Here is a 19736-nt window from a genome sequence, read left to right as displayed (position 1 = left end):
GGGGTTTTAGTTGATGAATTCTGCTCTGATGCAGGCTGCCAATATTTTATTTTTTTTTTCAAATCCTTTTTCTTCAGTCTGCTACTCTTAAGACCATCTTTTTTTTTTTTTTTTTTTTTTTCTCATTTTCCTCCTCCACTGTCTTTATTTTTGGGAAATAGAGTGTTTGAAGATTGATACTCTATCAGAAAAAAAAAGGGAACTAAATGCCTGGACCAAGGTATAGTTACTACACTTCAACAGAATGTATTTGTGTTTTGTCTGTTTGTAAACAGCGTTTTCCTCAGTCTGGTGAAAGCTGCAGATTTAGATGATGTTCTGTCACAGCCTGGAGAATGGACTCTGTTTGTTCCAACAAATGATGCCTTTAAGGGTTTGACTGATGACGATAAAGATATATTGATAAGTAAGTAACATAAGAAAACTAGAAATATAAGCAAATGTAAAATTGATAAGAAAGGTGGCTAGTGCATTTCTTACACAAAAGATGTCTGATTGATAAAACAGTTTACCTTTTGCATAGAGCAGGTCATAGGATTTCCCTAAATTAATTCCTTCTTGGGGGATAGAGAAAACACCTTTTTGGAAAAAAACATCCACCCTGAATTTAAATTTAAATTTCAGTCCTTGATATATTATTCCAAGGTGTAATTACCTTCCAATTTATGTAATTTCTTTCCACCTTACACTTTCAAAGTCTGGAGTTATATAGATTTTTCACAAGATTTAAAAGTAGTTTCTTTAATGTCATACTTTATTTCCATAAGAGAAGAAATGCACAGTAAATACTTCAAATCTCCTGCAGAATTTCCTACTGGAGGGGTAGACTGTGGCCACAGCACTATAAATATTTTTAGTTTATTTGAGAGTAATGTAAATGTGCCTGTGCACAAGTGTGGGAGGAGTGGTTGCCTTGAATCCCACATCCAGAACGTCAGTCACATTTTCCGTTCCTGCACTTTTCAGATCAAAGTTTGAAGACATGAAGCCAAATCCCATGAATCCTTAGTGACTTCAAAGAGTCCAGCTCAGAGCATTGATGAGCAGCAACCCCAGCTCTATACATCCTTTAACTCATTAATGAGGCACAGTGAATTTGAATTATCTCTTCAGCCATTTAAAATTCTGATAGTAGTCTGAATTACCTTCTAGTATGATGTGTCTCTAGTGACTAATAATAAATTAACAGATAGCCCAAATGACTAACATTAGATAGCTATAAAATGAAATGAAGCTTGTCTCAAGGCTGTGAACTGAAGTAACTGGATAAATGTCATTGTTCTGTTTTTATTGGACTATATAGTTATTTTACTAACTAAGATTGAGTTTATCAGGTCTATCATTTTTGTTTTCAATTCAAATCTTGACATTGTACCCAAGGCCCATGCCATTTTGGATTATTGCTATAATTAACAATACAATTATATTAGCTGTCCTGCTTTTCAAGGTGCTTTATGTACTGTCTTTTCCTATAATTGTGACTCTGTTTCTGCTTACTTTCCTTGGCAGATGAGATTATAATTTACCCTTGTTATTTTTTTGCAGCAGAATGTCCATTTTTTGTGTCAGATTACTTTCTGGAATTCTATCTTGGCTTTCTTTAAAGATATTATGTTGCTTTCTCCATAAAAATTTAACCATAAAATACATATTTTTTTTGAGGAATATAAAGAAATACTTTGTTTATCTGTAAGACGAACACAAGACAAAGTTTATTTTAACCAGTATCCATTGTGGCATAGAACAAAGGTAACCTGATAGCTTGTGAAAACAGCTTTTGAATGGCCATGTTTAGGCTTTGTATGTAACTTGACACTATCTATGAATGGTCCAGTCACAAAATCTTAGTGCTCATTTTAGTAGGAAAAAAAAAGAGCATTTAATTGCGTTTCAGTAAAGTGAATTGCAGTAATATCAGTGATTAAAGCAAAAAGCAGAAAAAGGAACAGGTTCACTGAAAGAGACACCAGGAAAAATTATAACCAGACAGTAGTTCCATTGCAGTTTCATCAAGGCTGAAACTCCTAATTACAATGAATATCAGCATGTAATGCTAATATGAAACTTCTAACAGAATGGTCACTATTCCATGTAATGGCAAGCAGATGTGTTTTAAAACTACTCTGCGTGGTACCCTGTCTCCTGAGGAGGTTGTGGGTATTCCTACAGCCCATCCTATGACTCTGAACATCCATGGACCCAGAGCACCAGAGCGCCCTGTCAGGACATTCACTTGGGCTCCAGAATCCACTTCCTTTTTAAGACAGTCTTGAAAATGTTGGCTTTTTTTCTTTTTTTTTTTTTTTTTTTTCTTCCCGAATAAGAATGTCAAACTTTGAAATATGGAAATCATCCCTAGAACAGGGGCTTTTTCCCCTTTCCCAGCTTCTCCAAGCTGTGCCTGTTCTCTGTAAGAACAGACAAAAACAGCACTCCAAATGACTCCTTCTTTTCTGTCTGAAGTAAATGGGAAAAGATGTATGTATGTATATAAAGAATTGTGAGTTATCCCCAGTCATCTCAGAAAGGTGTTGCCACAAGAGAATAACTATATTAATCATTAGCTATGGTTCCCTTTAATTACAACAGTGTTAAGGCTGGAGTTTATCTAGTAGCTTGGTGAAATTTGATACTGCCAGCTGCTTAGTCGTCCTGAAATTACTGTGTTTGCAGATGAATTGTGAAGCATGTTTAAGAAAAGGGAGAAAAAATCTGATTAGAGGTGCAAGCAAATAAGAGAAGATAATACAGAAAAACAGGAAAATGCTGGCCACTTTTCTGTTCTTTTGTATAGGACTTCTCATAGCACCTTTATGATTATGTTCTGAGTGTCTTTGTGTCATATGGTTGGTTTTTTTCCTTTTATCATCATTTTAACAGACTCAAATTGTAGGTGTTCATGGTAGTTTCTTTCATACTATGCTTAATTCTGGCTCAAGCCTGTATGAATCCTTAGAATTTCCACAAAGAACTATCCATTACCATTTAATTTTTACTCCCACTTTTCTTTTTAAATAGGAGACAAAAATGCTCTCAGGAATATTCTTCTTTACCACTTGATACAAGGAGTTTTCATTGGAAGTGGCTTTGAGCCTGGCGTGACAAACATTCTTAAAACCATCCAAGGAGGGAAACTCTACTTGAAAACAGTTAAGTGCTGAAAAAGAAGTCTCCCTGACACAGCCTTGTAACAGGGATTTGACATTCCATGTCTATCCACATTACAGAATAGGATGCATTTCTCTGAAGGTTATATTATGGTTTGGGCTTGGTTTTTAATGTCCCTGATAACCTGTGTTTTCCTTTCATCCTTTACCAGGTGAATGATACTCTACTGGTTAATGAACTGAAATCAAGAGAATCTGATCTCATGGCAACCAATGGTGTTATTCATGTTATTGATAAACTCCTGTATCCAGCAGGTGAGTATTAATTCATGGAGTTTATACACACTCTTCTCAATCTGTTTACATGTTATGTAGGTGCGATAACTTAAAAAAAGGAATTACTTTAAAGAGACAAATCCTATGTGGAATAAGAAACAGAAAATTTACCTTACTACTCATTTTGTGGAAGAACCTTGCTTGAAACCCTGGCAACTCTTTGAAATTCTGTGAAAGTCAAGTATAGGGAAGACAAGATGCCATAGGCTATCTTTTCCACCAATATAGAAGAATGTATGTATACAAGTACACACTTGTGTGAGTGTTTGAGAGTGATTACATCTCCTGATCACTGTAAATGAAAGTAAAATGAACACAGACCTATGTTTCCTCTTACATGCTTATTTCTTTTGTCAGATCTGCCTGTTGGAAATGATCAGCTGCTCACAATCCTGAAGAAGTTGATTAAGTACATTCAAATTAAGGTACTCTTTAAATAATGATTCTTTCGTCCTTTTGGCAGGATCTCTGAAACCGTGTACCTTATAATTCGTTAGTGATTCTCTGGTCCCTCTGTTTCTTCAGCAGACAACACGTTCAATAGCTCCCAGTTACCAAAACATAGTCATGAATGATACACTGCACGCAATAGTTAGAATTTATGTTTTTCAACACCAAATAATTGTAGAATATTTGCATTTGGATAACTCCAATGTGAACTGGCCCAAATTTGCTCTTTGGTTAAGGTACACTTTATCACCCCAGCAAAATAAATCACTTCTAAATCCTTGAGGCAATCCATCTTTGAAAGAAATATTGAGTGGATAAATTGCTATGTCATTAAACCCACCAGCCTCAATAGCCTGTGGAGAAAAATAGGCATCCTTACGTATCTCAGCTATACTCTTGAGATTACGTTCTCCCTCAACAATGAATGACAGGACCCAGGCAAATAGCATAGCCTAACTTTTAGATCAATGAAGCAGTGAATCCTACCCACACTCGTTCGGAAAGCAGAAGGCAAGTTCTCTTTCTTTTAAATTTTAAAATTACTTTTTTGTATTTATAGTTTGTTCGTGACAGTACCTTCAAAGAGATTCCACTGACGTTTTACAGTAAGTTAATTTTAAATACTTCCAGATGGGTTTGAGATTGCTTTTTAAATGTTGCCAACTCCAATCTTGAATTGTAGATCTTTTTCTCAATCAAAAAGAAAACAATCTCTGGTAAATTAAGATGTGCCAATGAAGCACAGGAAGAGAAAGACTCAAAGTAGAACATTTCTGGCTTTTGTGCTACTTTTTTTCTCTTTTCAGATGTGTGACAGGGAAGTAACCCTGAAGTAAGCTGTTCAAACTCTTTGGGGTAGGCAAGATACATGTGGAAAAGATTGTTTTTCAGTTTTTAGCCAAGGTTCAGTGCTTGGTGTACAGTAGAGTTGTACTGCCTCTCTCTCTAAGATGTAGCATTGTACTGTGCTGACTCTCCAAGATGCAGCATTGACCAAACTCTGCACTGAGATGCTTTCTTTTTCATAAATACTTCTAGATGGACAGAGTGTACCTGTTCCACCTGTTTCCCATACGTGAAAATATGAAGCTTGTGTGGGAGGCAGTTGTTCTGACCGTTTTCTCTTTAGGGAGTAAATGTAACAAAGGAACCTTTTTTGCTCTCTTGCAGTCTTTCTCAGGGTTTGCATTTAGTTTCTGCATATAAAGTACAATCTGCTGAAGCAAATTGTTAGAAGACGAAGATCCTGCTGAAGCTTTGGCTTGTGAGGGAATATGAATTTAGGCAGATAATTAAATTTCTATAGGATTCTACCCACAATTCTCAGAAGAAATGGAGACCATCACATTAGGCTTTTGAAAATTGAGAATGGTCTCACTGAAGTTAAAAGACTCTTGGAACAAAAAATGGAATAATCTATCTTGATGGCAAGCTGAATATGAGTCAACAGTGTGCCCTGGCATCCAAAAGGGCCAACCGTGTCCTGGGGTACAGGAAGCACAGCATAGCAAGCCAGTTGGGGCAGACGATTGTCCCACTCTACACTGCACTGGTGCAGCCCCACCTCAAGTACTGTGTGCAGTTTTGGGCGCCTCAATATAAGGACATCAAACTATTAGAGTGTGTCCAGAGGAGTGTGACCAAGACGGTGAAAGGTCTTAAGGGCAAGACTTATGAGGAGTGGCTGAGGTCACTTGGTTTGTTCAGCTTGGAGAAGAGAAGTCTGAGGGGTGACCTCATTGCAGTCTACAGCTTCCTCAAGGGGAACAGTGGAGGGGTGGAGGTGCTGATCTCCTCTCTCTGGTGACCAGTGATAGGACACGAGGAAATGGAATGAAGCTGCGTCAGGGGAAGTTCAGATTGGACATTAGGAAAAGGTTCTTCACTGAGAGGGTGGTTGGTCACCGGAACAGGCTCCCCAGGGAAGTGGTCACAGCATCAAGCCTGTCAGAGTTCAAGGAGCATCTGGACAATGCTCTTAGTCATATGGTTTAGTTTTAGGTAGCCCTGTGATGAGAAGGGAGTTGGACTTCATGATCCTTATAGGTCACTTCCAACTGGAGATATTCTGTGATTCTATGATACTATCATCTCCCACGGCCAGTGAGAGCAGCATAAGAAGCAATGCCTGTAAACTGAAGTAAGGGAGGTCAGTGTCAGGCATCAAGAAATTTTTAACTGTTGATTAGTTGAACACAGGAATAAGAAGGCTGGGACTTCTATCAATGAAGGCTTCTCTGCTAGTGAATGGATATGAGTCAAATAATAACAATCTATATCAGAGATGTTCAATGAATACTTGAGTCTGTCTTAGGTGTAGAGGGACAACTTGATCTCCCAAGGGCACCACAGTTGTGCTCTCTGTGATGTTGTACCAAGTGTAAGAACAGTTCTGAATGTCAGAGGGCTTCCTCTGTTTACCAGGTCAGCTCCCTAATGAAAAGAAAAGGGCAAGATTCGAATTTAAGGTACGTCAGGGAATTGTGCAAATCTTTATGCAGGGAATTGTATGAGCCATTATTTTTATGCACCTTGCATTATAATGGGTTTCATGACCAGTGAGTTTCATAATGCACAAACTAAGGCAAATAGCATGCAGGCAGACTCTGTCTGCGGGTGGCTTGTATACATGACCATTTAATAAATAGAGCCAAGATCCATACTTTAGATCCTTTTGAGTTACTTTTCTGTCCATTAATATCTGTGATTTTATCCACATCTTTATGAGCAGACCAAATCTAACTGATCATTACCATCAAGAAACTGTAAGAATGGAATGTGCTTTATATTCCATTTTCTATACTTTCAGAAATTAACATAATTGAAAGCAACGTCCAGCCCATCATCAGAAAGGAAGGTAAATGAGGCCCTTAGAATATATATTTCTGTATATTTTCATATACATATACAGAATATATATTCTATATATTTCTTTAACAGGATGCATTTTTTTCATAACAACCCCAGGACGTTCAGCACTTTGCTGGAAAAGCAAAGATACAAATATTGCAATTAGAACTGGCTGAAATATTTTGTACAAAAAGATTTCCCACAGTTGTTCTCCCCAAATGGATTTTCTCCTTTTTCTATGGGCATTTTTAAAATATTTTTTAAATAATCTTTTTTTCAAACCATTTCTTTTAAGTGCCCCAAATGTTACTATACTTTCAATAAAAACATTTCCTTTTTTAAATTAAAACAGTTATTTTAAAAAATGAAGTAGATTTGTTTCTTATACTTTGAAGAAAAAAAAAAAATCAGTTCATTTTTCTATAGTTTTCAATCAGTTCTAAATACCAATATCTGTCAGACGCCTGGAAAGGACAGTTAGCCAAACTTTCTTTTTCATTTTCTTGAGGCAAACGCATGACTTAAAGATTAGTGGTGGGACTGAAGAGAACAAAAAGTGGGGCTGGGACTGTCAAAATGACTTGCGATCCATAACTTAACTAAAACATCCATTGGTTTCACTAAACCAGGTACACTGCTAGTGAGCTCCATTTTCCCACTGAAATAAAAATGCTCAAAGGGAATCTGGTTGAGCTCAACTGAGGAGAAAGGCAGTTAAAAATGTCTTTTACAAAAATTTTATCCAGAGTGTTTAATCATTGTTTCTGGGGGGACTTCCTCTCAGCAGAAGTGACATGAGCTTGCTTTTTCAGCAGCTGGTCTGTGCTTCATTTAGGATTAGATGCCATCTAGCATATATGCTGATCTTTGTTGCCTAGTCTCCATCATTAAATCAGATCCACAGAGCAATATAAATGGACAGATGATTCTATCTAATTCATCCAAGATATTTTAGAAATCTTCCTATGATGGTGAATCACTCTCTGAAAGTACCTGTTCTTCTATGTTAAATCCAGAGACAGAGCATTTAGTTTAGGTGATTTAAATGATGTTTAGAAGTTGAAAGCTGACTGAAACAAAACCTTCTTTTAAAGAAAAAATGAAATGTCTGAGCACTTCTATAGTCAAATGTACAACAAGTGTTATTCACCAGAGAGAGAAAAAATAACTTCATAAGTTAGTGAGCGTTGAAGAGTTACTCCTTCCCATTGCCAGTACAGTGTTTCTGCTTTGAGATGCACTCCAGGGAATGACCTCTGGCCAATACAGCCTTTCTGCTGATGATTCAGAAATAGACTCAATAAAGCCAATTCTGGCCCTTCTGAGCTTGCTAGTAGTAGCAGTAGCGAGTGTCAGCTCCCATCAAAACTACATAAGCCCACAATTGCCTGTAGAAAAAAGCTGGCAAAGTTGCACGTTAATTTTTGCAGCGTACATCAGGAAGTTCTAGCAGATCATGATGGAAAGGAGATTTCAGTAAAAAAAGAAAAAAACATCCCCTCCCCAAGTTTAGAGGGTGATGTCTGTCCTTTCTTGTTTCAATGTTTTGTACTTGATTTGTGCTTCCACTGTCAATATATAGGCAAGTTAAAAGGATCTAAAGAGTTAAATCTGATAGAAATCCAAATCTTAATGCATTAAATGTCCAAAGGATTGATCCTAGATTAGGCAGTATAGCAAACCATGGCTTTACCTTTTGTTTTGTGTACATCTGCTGTATCAATCACATAGGAAGGTATAGTAATTTAGAACTGTAAAAAAAAAAAAAAAATTATAGGTGTTCATAAATATACCTTTGGCATGTTTTCATTGATATTCATCACTTTTATCAATGTATATTAGTATTTAATGGATTCTAAACATGCAAAAATGCCTCTAAATTTAAAACAGAAGCACGTGAATGAATCTTGTAAGATTGTTTCTTTAAAACATTTATGAATGTTTTTCAGTCAGACTTGTTAGAATATCAAAGAAAAAGCAATGAGTTGTTCAGCTATTTAAAATCCAGATTAGATGAATAGAGCTCTATAATGACTGGGCATCGTTATGATCCTACCATCTCATCTGCAGCAAATAAATGAATTGTTTAGCTCTAAAGTCTGACTTATACAATCATCTTCTGCTGCAAAAGCAAACAAAAATGTATGCTTGGATTTGTTCCTATTGAAGGACACTAGTTAGCCTGAATTGTACTGTTTACAACAGTTAACACCAGGCACACATATTAAAAAGCTATTGTTAAATCCTGATCAGTAACTTTAAAAAAAAAAAAAATCTATGCAGTATTGACTTCTACATAAATTCACATAAAGGAAGATTTGAAAGGATTTTTAAGGAAAGTGAGAGAGGTGGACTGTGTTAAGTTTCTAACTCTGAATGGGGAATAAGGGAAGAGTGTGTTACAGCAGCTTCTTAAGTGGAAGATGTTGCTGTAACACTTGTTACAGAACCATGTTATTCCTGCTAATTGACTGCATCAATAGTATGTTCCTAATTTATTTAGTATCTGCTCCTCCAGCTTGTCAGACAGAGATACATTTGGATCAGCGTGGTCTATAGGGATTGCACAAGATTAAGAGGTTTGTTTTGGCCATTAAAATCAAGATGATCTCTCACATGCAAATCAAAGAATGATAGCCATTAATGCTGACAAATATCCTTACAGCTGTTCCAGTTGATCTCTGAAGTTTTTTTTCTTTTTTCTTTAAGCTGGATCATGACTGGCCAAGTCTTGGTAGCTTAAAAAGGAAAAAAAAAGCAAATAACATCCCCCAAAAACAACAAAATAATAATGAAAAAAAAAAGCAAAACAACATAAGGGAAGTCTGATTAAAAGACCTAGTTTGCTCCTGGATATCTATACAGTTAGTAGGAAATAATATGACAAACATTCCCCTGTCTAGTTCTTTTCTAAGCTTTCACACAATAGCTTGCATGCTGATCACTAGCAGAGCAACAGCTGTAAGATTCCAGCAACGCTGGCAGAGTAGGCTTCTTACCAATATGTATAGAGGAAGACTTCCTTTCAGCTGCTGAGGATCTGGTTTTTTGCCTGAGACGTGTCAACAGATGTTAAAAATATCAGATATACAAAAGTAAAAAAAAAATTGTAAATATTAAGTGCACAATAGGATCTAAATTTAAGATAGCATGGGAGGAAGTGCAAGATTGTACAACATTGCTGCAAATGGCTTCTTAGATTTAAAAAATCCTCCATTACAGTCATCTGGTTTATTTAGGGCAGGGGGGATAATGTTAGCTTCATCTCAGCCCCGTGGAACACCATAAATATTTTTATGACTATTTGTAACGTGTTGTTTTTTTCCTGTATCACAGACCCATCTATCACACAGCTCACTAAATTAATTGAAGGGGAACCTGAGTTCAAAATAGTCAGGGAAGGGGAGACAATAACTAAAGTGATTCATGGAGGTTGGTATGTTTTCAGCAACTCGATTAATTAAAATTTGAAACATTCACTATTCCCAGTCAGTTCCTACTTTATGTAAGTGATTCATGTGATACGTTAGACAACTGTTCTGTTTTTAACAAAACCTTCGGAAGAGTTGTAATTTTATTGCATCATTTCATTCTCGCTTCTCACGTATTTCAGAAAATTGGGTTTTTTCAGAAAAACTGTGTTCCATAGCTACAGTCAAGACAGTGTTAGAAATGCTCTGCATGCTGACATAACATCTGTCTCAGTTAAGAATTATTTGCCATTTGTTGTCCTGCAGTCAAAAATGCAGTATGTGATTCTGTGATAGAAAGGCAATTTTATCAGGTAGAGGTAAACTTTGCCTTCTGCTTTGCTAGGGCCATTGAGAAGTTCACATCTATGCTGCTTTTAAAGGAAAAACAGCATGTGGCCATCCTAACTTTGGAGGAAACTTAGTTCCTGGTCTCCTCTGAACATTTTTATTTTCTGTAAAATATGCTATGGTATTTCCTTATGTGCTCCAGTAAGTTTCAACATCTCAAAAACAGCACTTGTAACACTGTTCATCACTTGATTTTGTCTTCAATTTAAAAATCCTTGTAGAACCAATTATTAAAACATACACCAAAATCATTGATGGGCGACCTGTGGAAGTGACAGAGAAAAAAGTAACAGAAGAAAGAATTATTCAAGGTAAATTATGCTGAGCTATTTTTACTTAGTAACGTTCACCATTACATACAAAAGTAACATATCTTAAGTTCTGTCCTAATGCCTAAACTGCATTTCCTGGAGAGAAATGCCTAAACTGCATTTCCTAGAGAGATTAATTTTCCCTAGTGCTTCCCACTGCCTATGTAAAGCTCAAATTCTGGCTGTGTGTGCTACACACACATATGCAGAAATGAAAACAATATTTTAACAGCATGAAAAACAATGAAAACAATGAAAACTTTTTTTTTTTTCTGCTTTTGCAAAATTCTTGCTACCATTTCAGGATGAGACTGCTTTTGTTGCATTTTTTTTGATGGCTTTCTTTAAAAAGAAGACCTTTTTTTTGTGTGTGTGTGAACTTTTGGGTTGTATATCTCCAGGTAGGTTTCATTTGACCAAAGGCAGACCTTCAGTGTGTAGATACCTACTTTTGCATGTCATCCCAGGCTCCCTTAACAATCATTTCAGAAAAAGAACTTTTCTGTTTCTCTGTAAGGAGGGGCCTAAATTGATCTGACATCCACAAGTTAGACATTTGTATTCAGCTAATATAAGATAATATTAATATGCATCTGTGTCGTTGATCTTCTCCCACAGTAACTTTCAAACTCTGTGGCCAATTTCAATTATCTTTGACCTACTACAGAGATATTTCTCTAAGAATCTTAGAAACTTCCCAGAAATTGAAAAGTGGAGTGAGGCGTATTTAAGCAGTCACAAATTCTCTGCTAAGATATTTTGATCCCCTTGGTTAAATACCAGTTTGAATACAGACATTAAAATTCTGTCTGCCAGAGCAGTTGTAAGGGAAAGACAGTGTTATAGGAACATATTGACTTAGCAGAAATCTTAATATTCAGTTTATTTAGAAAATCTTAAAATTCAATTTAAGAAGTCATTCAAGCAAGAGAGAAATAAAGAACCAGGCTTAAATTATTCTCATACATCTATTTACTACAATGAAAATAACTGAATGAAAAACATTGGTGGTTTCTGAATAAACCTGGGACTATTTTTCAACACAAAATTTCTGGGGGAGAAAATAAAATACGATTTTCTCATTTCTCAAATTCAAGTTTCACTAATATCCCACATAAAATTGTCAATATAATGTAAAAAGCCAGTGTTTCAGGCCTAATATTTCCTTCTCTTCATTCTGTAGTAGAAACTGATAAAGAATTTCAAATGTTAAGCTCTCAAATGATTCATAGCAGTAATAGAAGCAACAACGTTTATTTACAACCATGGATCCAGACCCTTTTTGCACTTAGGAAATATCTGATCTATGACCTAATACAACAAAGTGTTTAAAAGTGTGTCTTACTTTAAGAATCTGAGTGGATATTTACTATGTTAACTTTATCTAAGTACTTTCCTGAATAGCTCTAAATACTATTTGTAACCCTCTGTCAGTTTAATTTGGGACACAGTGAAAGATAAAATGATCATAAAAGCAGATTAAAGCATGTTAACCATGGAGCCATCCTAAGTGTTAAATAGGAAAAAATAACTTAAAAGGCAATCCTGTAATATCTGATTAAAGTCACTGTCTTACACATCTTTTTTCCAGGTCCTGAAATAAAATATACCAGAATTACTGCAGGTGGTTCAGACAATGAAGAAAAATTAAAGAAATTGCTTGAAGAAGGTTAGTATCCTTGTTTTCTTTCCTTCCTTAAAAAAAAATATATATATATATATATATCTTAAGTAATTACAGAATGGATACTCCATGTTTTCAGCAAATATTGCAAAATCATACCCAGAGATTAAACCTCAGTTAATCTGAGAAATGTCCAGATCTAATGTTCTAGTTTAAGTCTGTGATCTTCACATTTCAGTCAGATCCAGAGTTGAGGCTGCCTGGGTCTAATATATAGTATGCTATGTTTGTCATAAAATATGGTGTTTTCAGTGTTCACATGGAATTTGATATTGCGACAGATGAATTTTGTAGTTCAGCAAAATGTTATGACAGGATTAATTCAGTAATATGTTGTTAGAGGATTGTCAAATGTTTTCTGTAAATCAATTTTTTGCCATAACCTGTATCCTATCAGAGGTTACCAAGGTGACCAAATTTATTGAAGGTGATGGTCATTTACTTGAAGACGAAGAAATTAAAAGACTTCTGCAGGGAGGTAATTCAGTGTATTATAACTAACCTTTTTGCAACAGGTTATGATAACTGAAACCCCTCTCAGATATGTTGATATCAACATTTTAAAGACTGACCTAGCGGAAGTGTAATTTTAATGGGAGAAAAAATAGAATGCCATATATGAAGTGCCAGATGCCTGTGAAATGGAAATAAGTACAAAAGTTTGATTAATCAATTTTTTTTTTATATATTGATCATGGAAAAAAAAATTATTTGGTTTTTTTTCAGTCTTTAAAAAGTTACCTAATTAAAACTCAGGGGAGCAATGAAGATTTATTCCACTAGCTGTGAACTCCAGCAAATTTAAATCTGTGAAAAACTTATGAAGTGGAAAGTATTGTAACAGGCCAAATTCATCTTACTTATCAGTTCTTCAGAAATGAATATTCATTGCCCTCAAGTTAATAATTAAAGGCATGTTTAGCATCCTTCTTTCAATGCTTACAGGTGATGGATATCAAGGCTTTAACTTTAATTCTCTTCAAATATAGCATTCCAAGGAATGGTTTTCTTTCCTTCTTGCTCTCTTACTTCTAACAGTTTTGGCAATATATAACCAGTAGCTGTAGAAAACTGGTAAAAAAACCTGTGCTTATGAAATTAATCTTTATCTATGAATTTGGAATGTTCTCTGCTTAATGTAGATTAGAAAAACTATCTATAATAGCAATGTGGAATAAAAAAAGAGAATTCAAGTGTTCTGTTTTTAGTCCATGTCTGTGTAAACCTGATTCAGAAGCTCAAAAACATGTATGGATGTTTCTCTTGGCATAAATTAGCTGAGTCCACTTTATTTTATGTTCATTTTTTAATAAGTTACAAACGTGAATACCAGTGAAGTAGCTCACAGCCAGCTGTGTTTTCACTGAACTAAATTTTGTAGTCCTTCAAAAGCACTATTTTGTGGATGTGACTTAAACTTCAGTCAAGTAAAAAATTTAGTGATAGCTGAACAGCTTTCCACCAAACCATGCTAGATGATAAAACAGCTAGTGTTAGAGAAAAGCCAACATATGGCTATGAATACTGTTGATTGTATTTCTTTCTTCTGTTTTAAACATCTAAATCGTAGTTTTACAGATCTAAGTCAGGATTTGCCTATAATCACTGGAGAGAAAGAGGACCTTCCAGAGGATTTTTCAACTTATCCTATATTAAGTGTACCAGCTATGTGAAAAGAGTTGCTCTCTGGAGATGCCTATTTCAGTGTTGAATATCTAAAAGGAAAGTTGAAAATGAAAGAAATTATAGCAAGAAAATCCCTCCATATACTGGACTATGTCCTGTTGGTGTCAACCAGGCAATAAAGAGCAGGATCAAACTTTATCTGTAGAATTGTTCAAAATTCTGGTGACAGGTCTGATGCCAGAATCTAACAATTACAATTGTAATTGCAATCATCTTCAGTTACAGATGTATACCATTAAATAGATATAATCTGTAGAGATACAACTTACAGTGATCCTATAGGTGTATGGAAAAGAGAGAAATAGTTTCTCTGTAGTAAATTTGGAAAAGACAATATTGTCTCTTGAATTCTTGTTGTTTTTCCTTGCTATTATATGTTAGTTTGCATAAGCATCCTGCTTTACAGAATGGACCAAACAGGCAGATTTGTCTCTTGTTTTAATTTGATTTTTCTCTATCTTTTCCATTATTTATCCAGTCAGCTACCCTTGACTGCCATGATAATACCTTACCATACATTTAGCCAATAAAAGCAGATGCACATGCTGTTTTATGGCTGTTGGTGATAATGGTGATAATTGTTTACGGCCCTCTTGTCTACATCAAATTACTTCTGTTTACTGAAAATTTCCTAAGCATTTAAATCCAAGTCCAGTCACAAACGAATGTGTTACCACTGTCTAAAGTAAAAAAAAAACATTTAATATGGGCTGTAATTCTACTCATACAATATCCAGCACTGCTTATTACAATTGGCAGTCTTTGCTGAAACAAAACTTCAAGCCAAGATTACAATGAATGACTCTCAGCCCTAGAGAAGGAATCACCTGTGGCAGGGCCAAGGATATCAGCAGGACCTTACAGTATGAATAACATGGTGGCCTGCATACACCTACACCCTCAAAATGACATTGTTTCCACTGAAGGTTCCTTGCATATGGAAAAATGCTATGCCAGATTTAACTCATTTGTTTTTGATGCTTATCGTAGCTGGAACTGAGTACACCAAGGTTACTAAAGTAATTGAGGGAGAGCCACAGATTATCGAGAGAGAAATCAAGAAAGTCCATCTGGAAGGTTAGTTTGTCTAAAAATCCAGTATCACTAAGACCTGCTTTGTCTGCAGTGATCATTCCAGGTGGGATTTTATGGTATCTATTCACAAAAATTACCTAGGTCTGAAGACAGTATTTTAGCAAGAAGAGGTTTATAATTGTTTTGGAAAAGAATTCTTTCACTGACGTTTCAGAGAAAAATGTTGAGGTTTACCTTGTGGCTAAAAGTAACTAAAACATTTGGCAAGCATAGTAGACAAGAGGAAATGTCTAACCACTAAGCTTAGGTAAAACATTTGAAGGAACCTGCACCATAAGAATTGCCTTTTCTCTAAGCAGCACATCCAGAAGAAGAACACGTGAGTTGTTTTTAACTTGAGTTATTTCTTGTCAGTGTTAACGTGATCTGTTGATGTGAGGGGTTCTCAGCTTGGTGAAGGGAGGGTAGGGTGGGGGGAATATAACCTCTGGGGCTGAGTAAATATTTCATAGGGTCTTGGAATTTCTCTACCCTTATCCTGTTGTTAAATGGGGAAACTCTTGGGTTTGAAAAAGCTGAATGGTGTCAAGGTCCAAAATGAATCTCTTAAAGGAGCCAAACACAATTCAGCCTGGCTTTGTACCCGGAGTTTGTTCTTCAAGTTTGACAATCATTTTTTAATGATCTTCATTCAAAGTTAAGAAATAGCTTGTTTAGGGTTTCTTTTGTATTTGTATGTATATCCTTTTCCAATTCTAATTCTAATAATGCAGAAGAAGTTATTCTGGCAGCCTTTGAACTAAATTCACAGGAAAAAATATTATGGCTGGTGGAGAATGAAGCTAAATAAATATGTTTCTACTTTTTAAATTTCTAAGCCTATGCTAAATGCTGAAGGTATACCATAGTGTTTGTATAACTTCAATGTTGAGTAGTACAAGGCATGCAGGGAAGTCAGCTCTTGCCTGAAAATGACAGACAGGTGTGATCTTCAACCATGAGGTTTATCTGAAAGCATAGTTTTATGGACAGCGTATAGGTATGGCAAGCATACTTTGGATGGACCGTGTACTGTCCTTGTCAGGGCAGTGTAGAGCTTGAAATTTTCTATCATTTTGGTGCAGACATTCAGTGTTTAGCCTCAGCTGTAATGAGGTGAAGCTTGTGTCTCAGGGCTATGCATTTATATACCCTGTACCTCAGGATGAAAAGACAACTGGCTGCAGCTGGTTAAGTGAAGATGCAAGTACTTCATGGTTGTAAAGAAGGAAAAATACCGCAGTAACATTTCTGTGACAGTAACAGAAGAATTCTCTCTTATGCTTGTGAAATGTTTTTCCTCCCAGTGAGGAGACATCTGGTTTAAAAAATGTCTCAAGGTTTGATGAGAAAGAGGAAAAAGTGTCCATAGTTTCACTAAGTCAGTATTTTGGAAAATAGATATATCTGCTAATGAGGTTGGTACCTATTCAATAGCCCTTGCTCTACTCTGCCCTTTAAAACAGAAGTCTCTGAGAAAATTAACTGAACTCTAAATGTGGAATCATAGTGTGGACTCACAATTCACTTACACATCAAGCCCCAAACACAGCTGGAAATGTGGCCAACATCTTGTGATGGTTGAGTTTCAAGCATAGCACTTATAAATAATTCCTGAAATAATGTCTATACAGCAGACCTGGACATCCTCTGCCAAAAGCTGAGATGGAGTCCTGGGCTGTGCGTTAACCAGAACTTGTACGTCACTGACAGTGTCAGATGGTGTTTGCTGAAGGAAGAGCATGGGCAAAACGTCCTGGCACCTGCCTACATCCTGTAACCATCTGTAGGAGATCAGTGTGAATAATGTATTAATTCATACTGTTAAAATGTAAAAATACTTTTGAAATGTTGGTAAGATTTGATGGACGACTGCAGATGACAGAAATGTGTGAATTGTATTATAAGCATTCATGTTTCAGGTGATCAAGTCAACATGTTAAGGGACAAAATTCTTAATTTATTGAAAACCTTAAAGAACAAACTTTGCAAGTCAGCAATGGGTTTCCAACATTTCTAATGAGCTTTAATTCAAAGGCTCTTAAAAGTAACTTCTGACTGCAACATTTCTGTTTTCTAGAAGCGCCTGTACGGAAAGTACAACCAACCAGGAGGACACAAGGTAAAAGCAAAATATATATTTAAACATTTTAGCATAAATCAAATATTATTCTCAGTTACATTAAAAGTCAGGAGGGAAAAAAAATACCCTTAAGAAAACAGAGTTCAAAAGGAAAGAGTGGCATGTATGCTTTTAAAAAAAGAAATTTAAAAAAAAACTTGGCATTGTTAATTACTGGGTTTCTAGATTTTTTTCTTACATACATTTCTATCTGAAAACAACTTAGATTACATGCTTTGGTCAAACAGTATTTCAGATTAGAATAAAGCCATCAAAGTGAGATCTGACTCTGGAGTCTATCACTGTGAAAATGGCACTGTGGGATTCCCCACCACAGGTTTTGTAACTCACTGATTCTACATTATTTTGATCCATTAAGAAGCTGAGAGATCATTGTAATTTCCTAGCTGCTAGCACAAGAAAGATTCAGCATCAAGCCTCATCTTTCCTCTTCACATGCCTGTTTCACAAGTAAATACAGTATATAGTGTAACTATATTATAAATAATTATAGGTAATAATTATGGTTCTTCCGTTTTTCCCAGGGGGAGCAGCAAGAAGGAGGACAAGACTAGCTTAACCCTAAAAGCTTTCCAAGATAGAATCCACAGAATTACAAATTAACAGCATGGTCTTTGAGAGGAAGAGAAGCTGTTTTTTTAAAAATGAGAACATTAGAAAACAACGTTGTTTTGATAACATAACGTAAACTGAACCATGAATCCACAGAAAGATGTGAAGCTGCAGATACTCACTGCTAGCACAGTGTTCACCAGGAGGAGTAGTCCATTGGGGGTGCTTTAACTGCTCTTGATGGTAAGCACTATGCAGGGTGGGATCCTGGAACTGCTGAAGGCCATCAGCTTCTGTAGAACCAGGATTCCTTCTTATGCTGGCTAGTAAGTGTTTGCAGGATTGGATTCAAAAAGCGCAGGGAACAATATAGAGTGTATTTTTTTATTATTATTATTTCCACTAAATAAGGAATATAAATGAAATTAGATCATTTCTAGAAAAAATTATTTCAGGTAAATTTTAGAGTAATCTAAGGAAACATGAGATGTTAACATAGCACTTTTGGTTCAGTAGTATTGTATGCTTTTTATACGTCAAAATTCATCATGTGTTTAATGTCATAATAACACCGGTAACGTTTCCTTTTCTAAACAAACAAATATGCCTTATATTAAATGTATCCTTTTGTTGTTGTTGTTCTACATTGCATATCCAAATGTCTTCTAGTAACATGGCTAATGGGAGCTCTTAAAAAGAAGAAAAGCAAACATTGTGAGCTTCTTGAAATGTATTTGAGATCATGTTGACTTCTTTATTTATAAGAAAAATCATTCCCATTAAAGGAATTCTGTACCAATACATATACTGAGATTCTTAAGTGTTTTCCCACTTTTTCCTAAATGTGTCTTTTCATTATTAAAGTGGATTATAAAAGGGATAAATAAAATGCATGCAAGCAGTTAACTCAGCATGGAAAGAGGTTTTACAAAAATGAGGCTAGGTCTGAAAGCTTTTATATCAAAACATGCTTTGCTAATGTCTGGTACTGATGTGGAGTTGTCTGTAAATTATGTCAATTTTATAACTCCAGTTTTGTACTCATAAAAGTTGTTTGCCTTTATTAACAGAAGTTGGAAAACAATTACTCATGGAGTAGAAAAAAATGTGTTCAAAGTGCCTTAATTCTGCAGACCAAAGTTTCAGAGGGGTTATCCAATGTGCTTTTATACTTCTATTTTGAAACAAATACTCAATAAAGAATTTGGCTGAACTGTGCTTGCTTTCATTTGTAAACACTTTTTTGAATAGTAAAGCAAATTCTAAATATTCTTAAGTTTTCAGTGTATGTTAGTTAAAAAATATGTTTTCACAGGAGCAAAATGATGCTTCCCTTTCTCACTTAGCACATACTAATGCACTTAAACTGCATCATTCTCCTTAAACACAATTAAAAACCTTCCCTAATTCCATAATCACATACCATGAGCACTGCTCCCTGAATGATAAAGCTATCTGAGCACTGGATTGATATGTTGTGTAGCCTTACTGGGATGTGAGACTCTCTCAATAAGGTAACCTCAGTACCAACTATCATAGTGCTTTGGTGGAAGGACAGCTTTTAACCCTGGTAAGAGCTAGATAGCTTTTAGGTGAGAATGAGAGCTCTTAGGACTGCCTAGAGGGTGAACTGAAGCTGTCACCTGTCCCCAGGGCCTTTGTCAGTCATTAAATCATTACCTTTAATCTGCTTTCTTCACTGCTGTGCCACTGTGAGCTGTT

The 19736-nt window shown here is 35.7% G+C and overlaps 1 protein-coding gene across 4 annotated transcripts in view; it reads left to right on the top strand.

Moving 5' to 3' along the window:
• Positions 1-19179, top strand: part of POSTN (periostin) — a 37592-nt gene extending 18413 nt beyond the window's left edge. The window contains exons 12-24 of one of the 4 annotated variants that reach the window (XM_082304990.1): positions 276-406; positions 3019-3149; positions 3320-3422; positions 3801-3868; positions 4453-4498; positions 6703-6750; positions 10080-10175; positions 10786-10875; positions 12467-12544; positions 12957-13037; positions 15236-15322; positions 17400-17441; positions 17987-19179. In XM_082304990.1, coding sequence (XP_082161116.1) covers positions 276-406; positions 3019-3149; positions 3320-3422; positions 3801-3868; positions 4453-4498; positions 6703-6750; positions 10080-10175; positions 10786-10875; positions 12467-12544; positions 12957-13037; positions 15236-15322; positions 17400-17441; positions 17987-18021 — 1036 coding nt within the window. In that variant the 3' untranslated portion in view covers positions 18022-19179. The remainder of the gene's footprint in view (positions 1-275; positions 407-3018; positions 3150-3319; positions 3423-3800; positions 3869-4452; positions 4499-6702; positions 6751-10079; positions 10176-10785; positions 10876-12466; positions 12545-12956; positions 13038-15235; positions 15323-17399; positions 17442-17986) is intronic. The other 3 variants (XM_082304991.1, XM_082304992.1, XM_082304993.1) reach the window with 3 other exon arrangements.
• Positions 19180-19736: the final 557 nt, after the last annotated feature.

This window comes from Platalea leucorodia, assembly GCF_965183815.1.
Source record: "Platalea leucorodia genome assembly, chromosome: 2".
Classification (NCBI taxonomy): Eukaryota; Metazoa; Chordata; class Aves; order Pelecaniformes; family Threskiornithidae; genus Platalea; species Platalea leucorodia.
The sequence above is the reverse complement of the archived record's forward strand: the minus strand, read 5'-3'. Positions and strand labels throughout refer to the sequence as shown.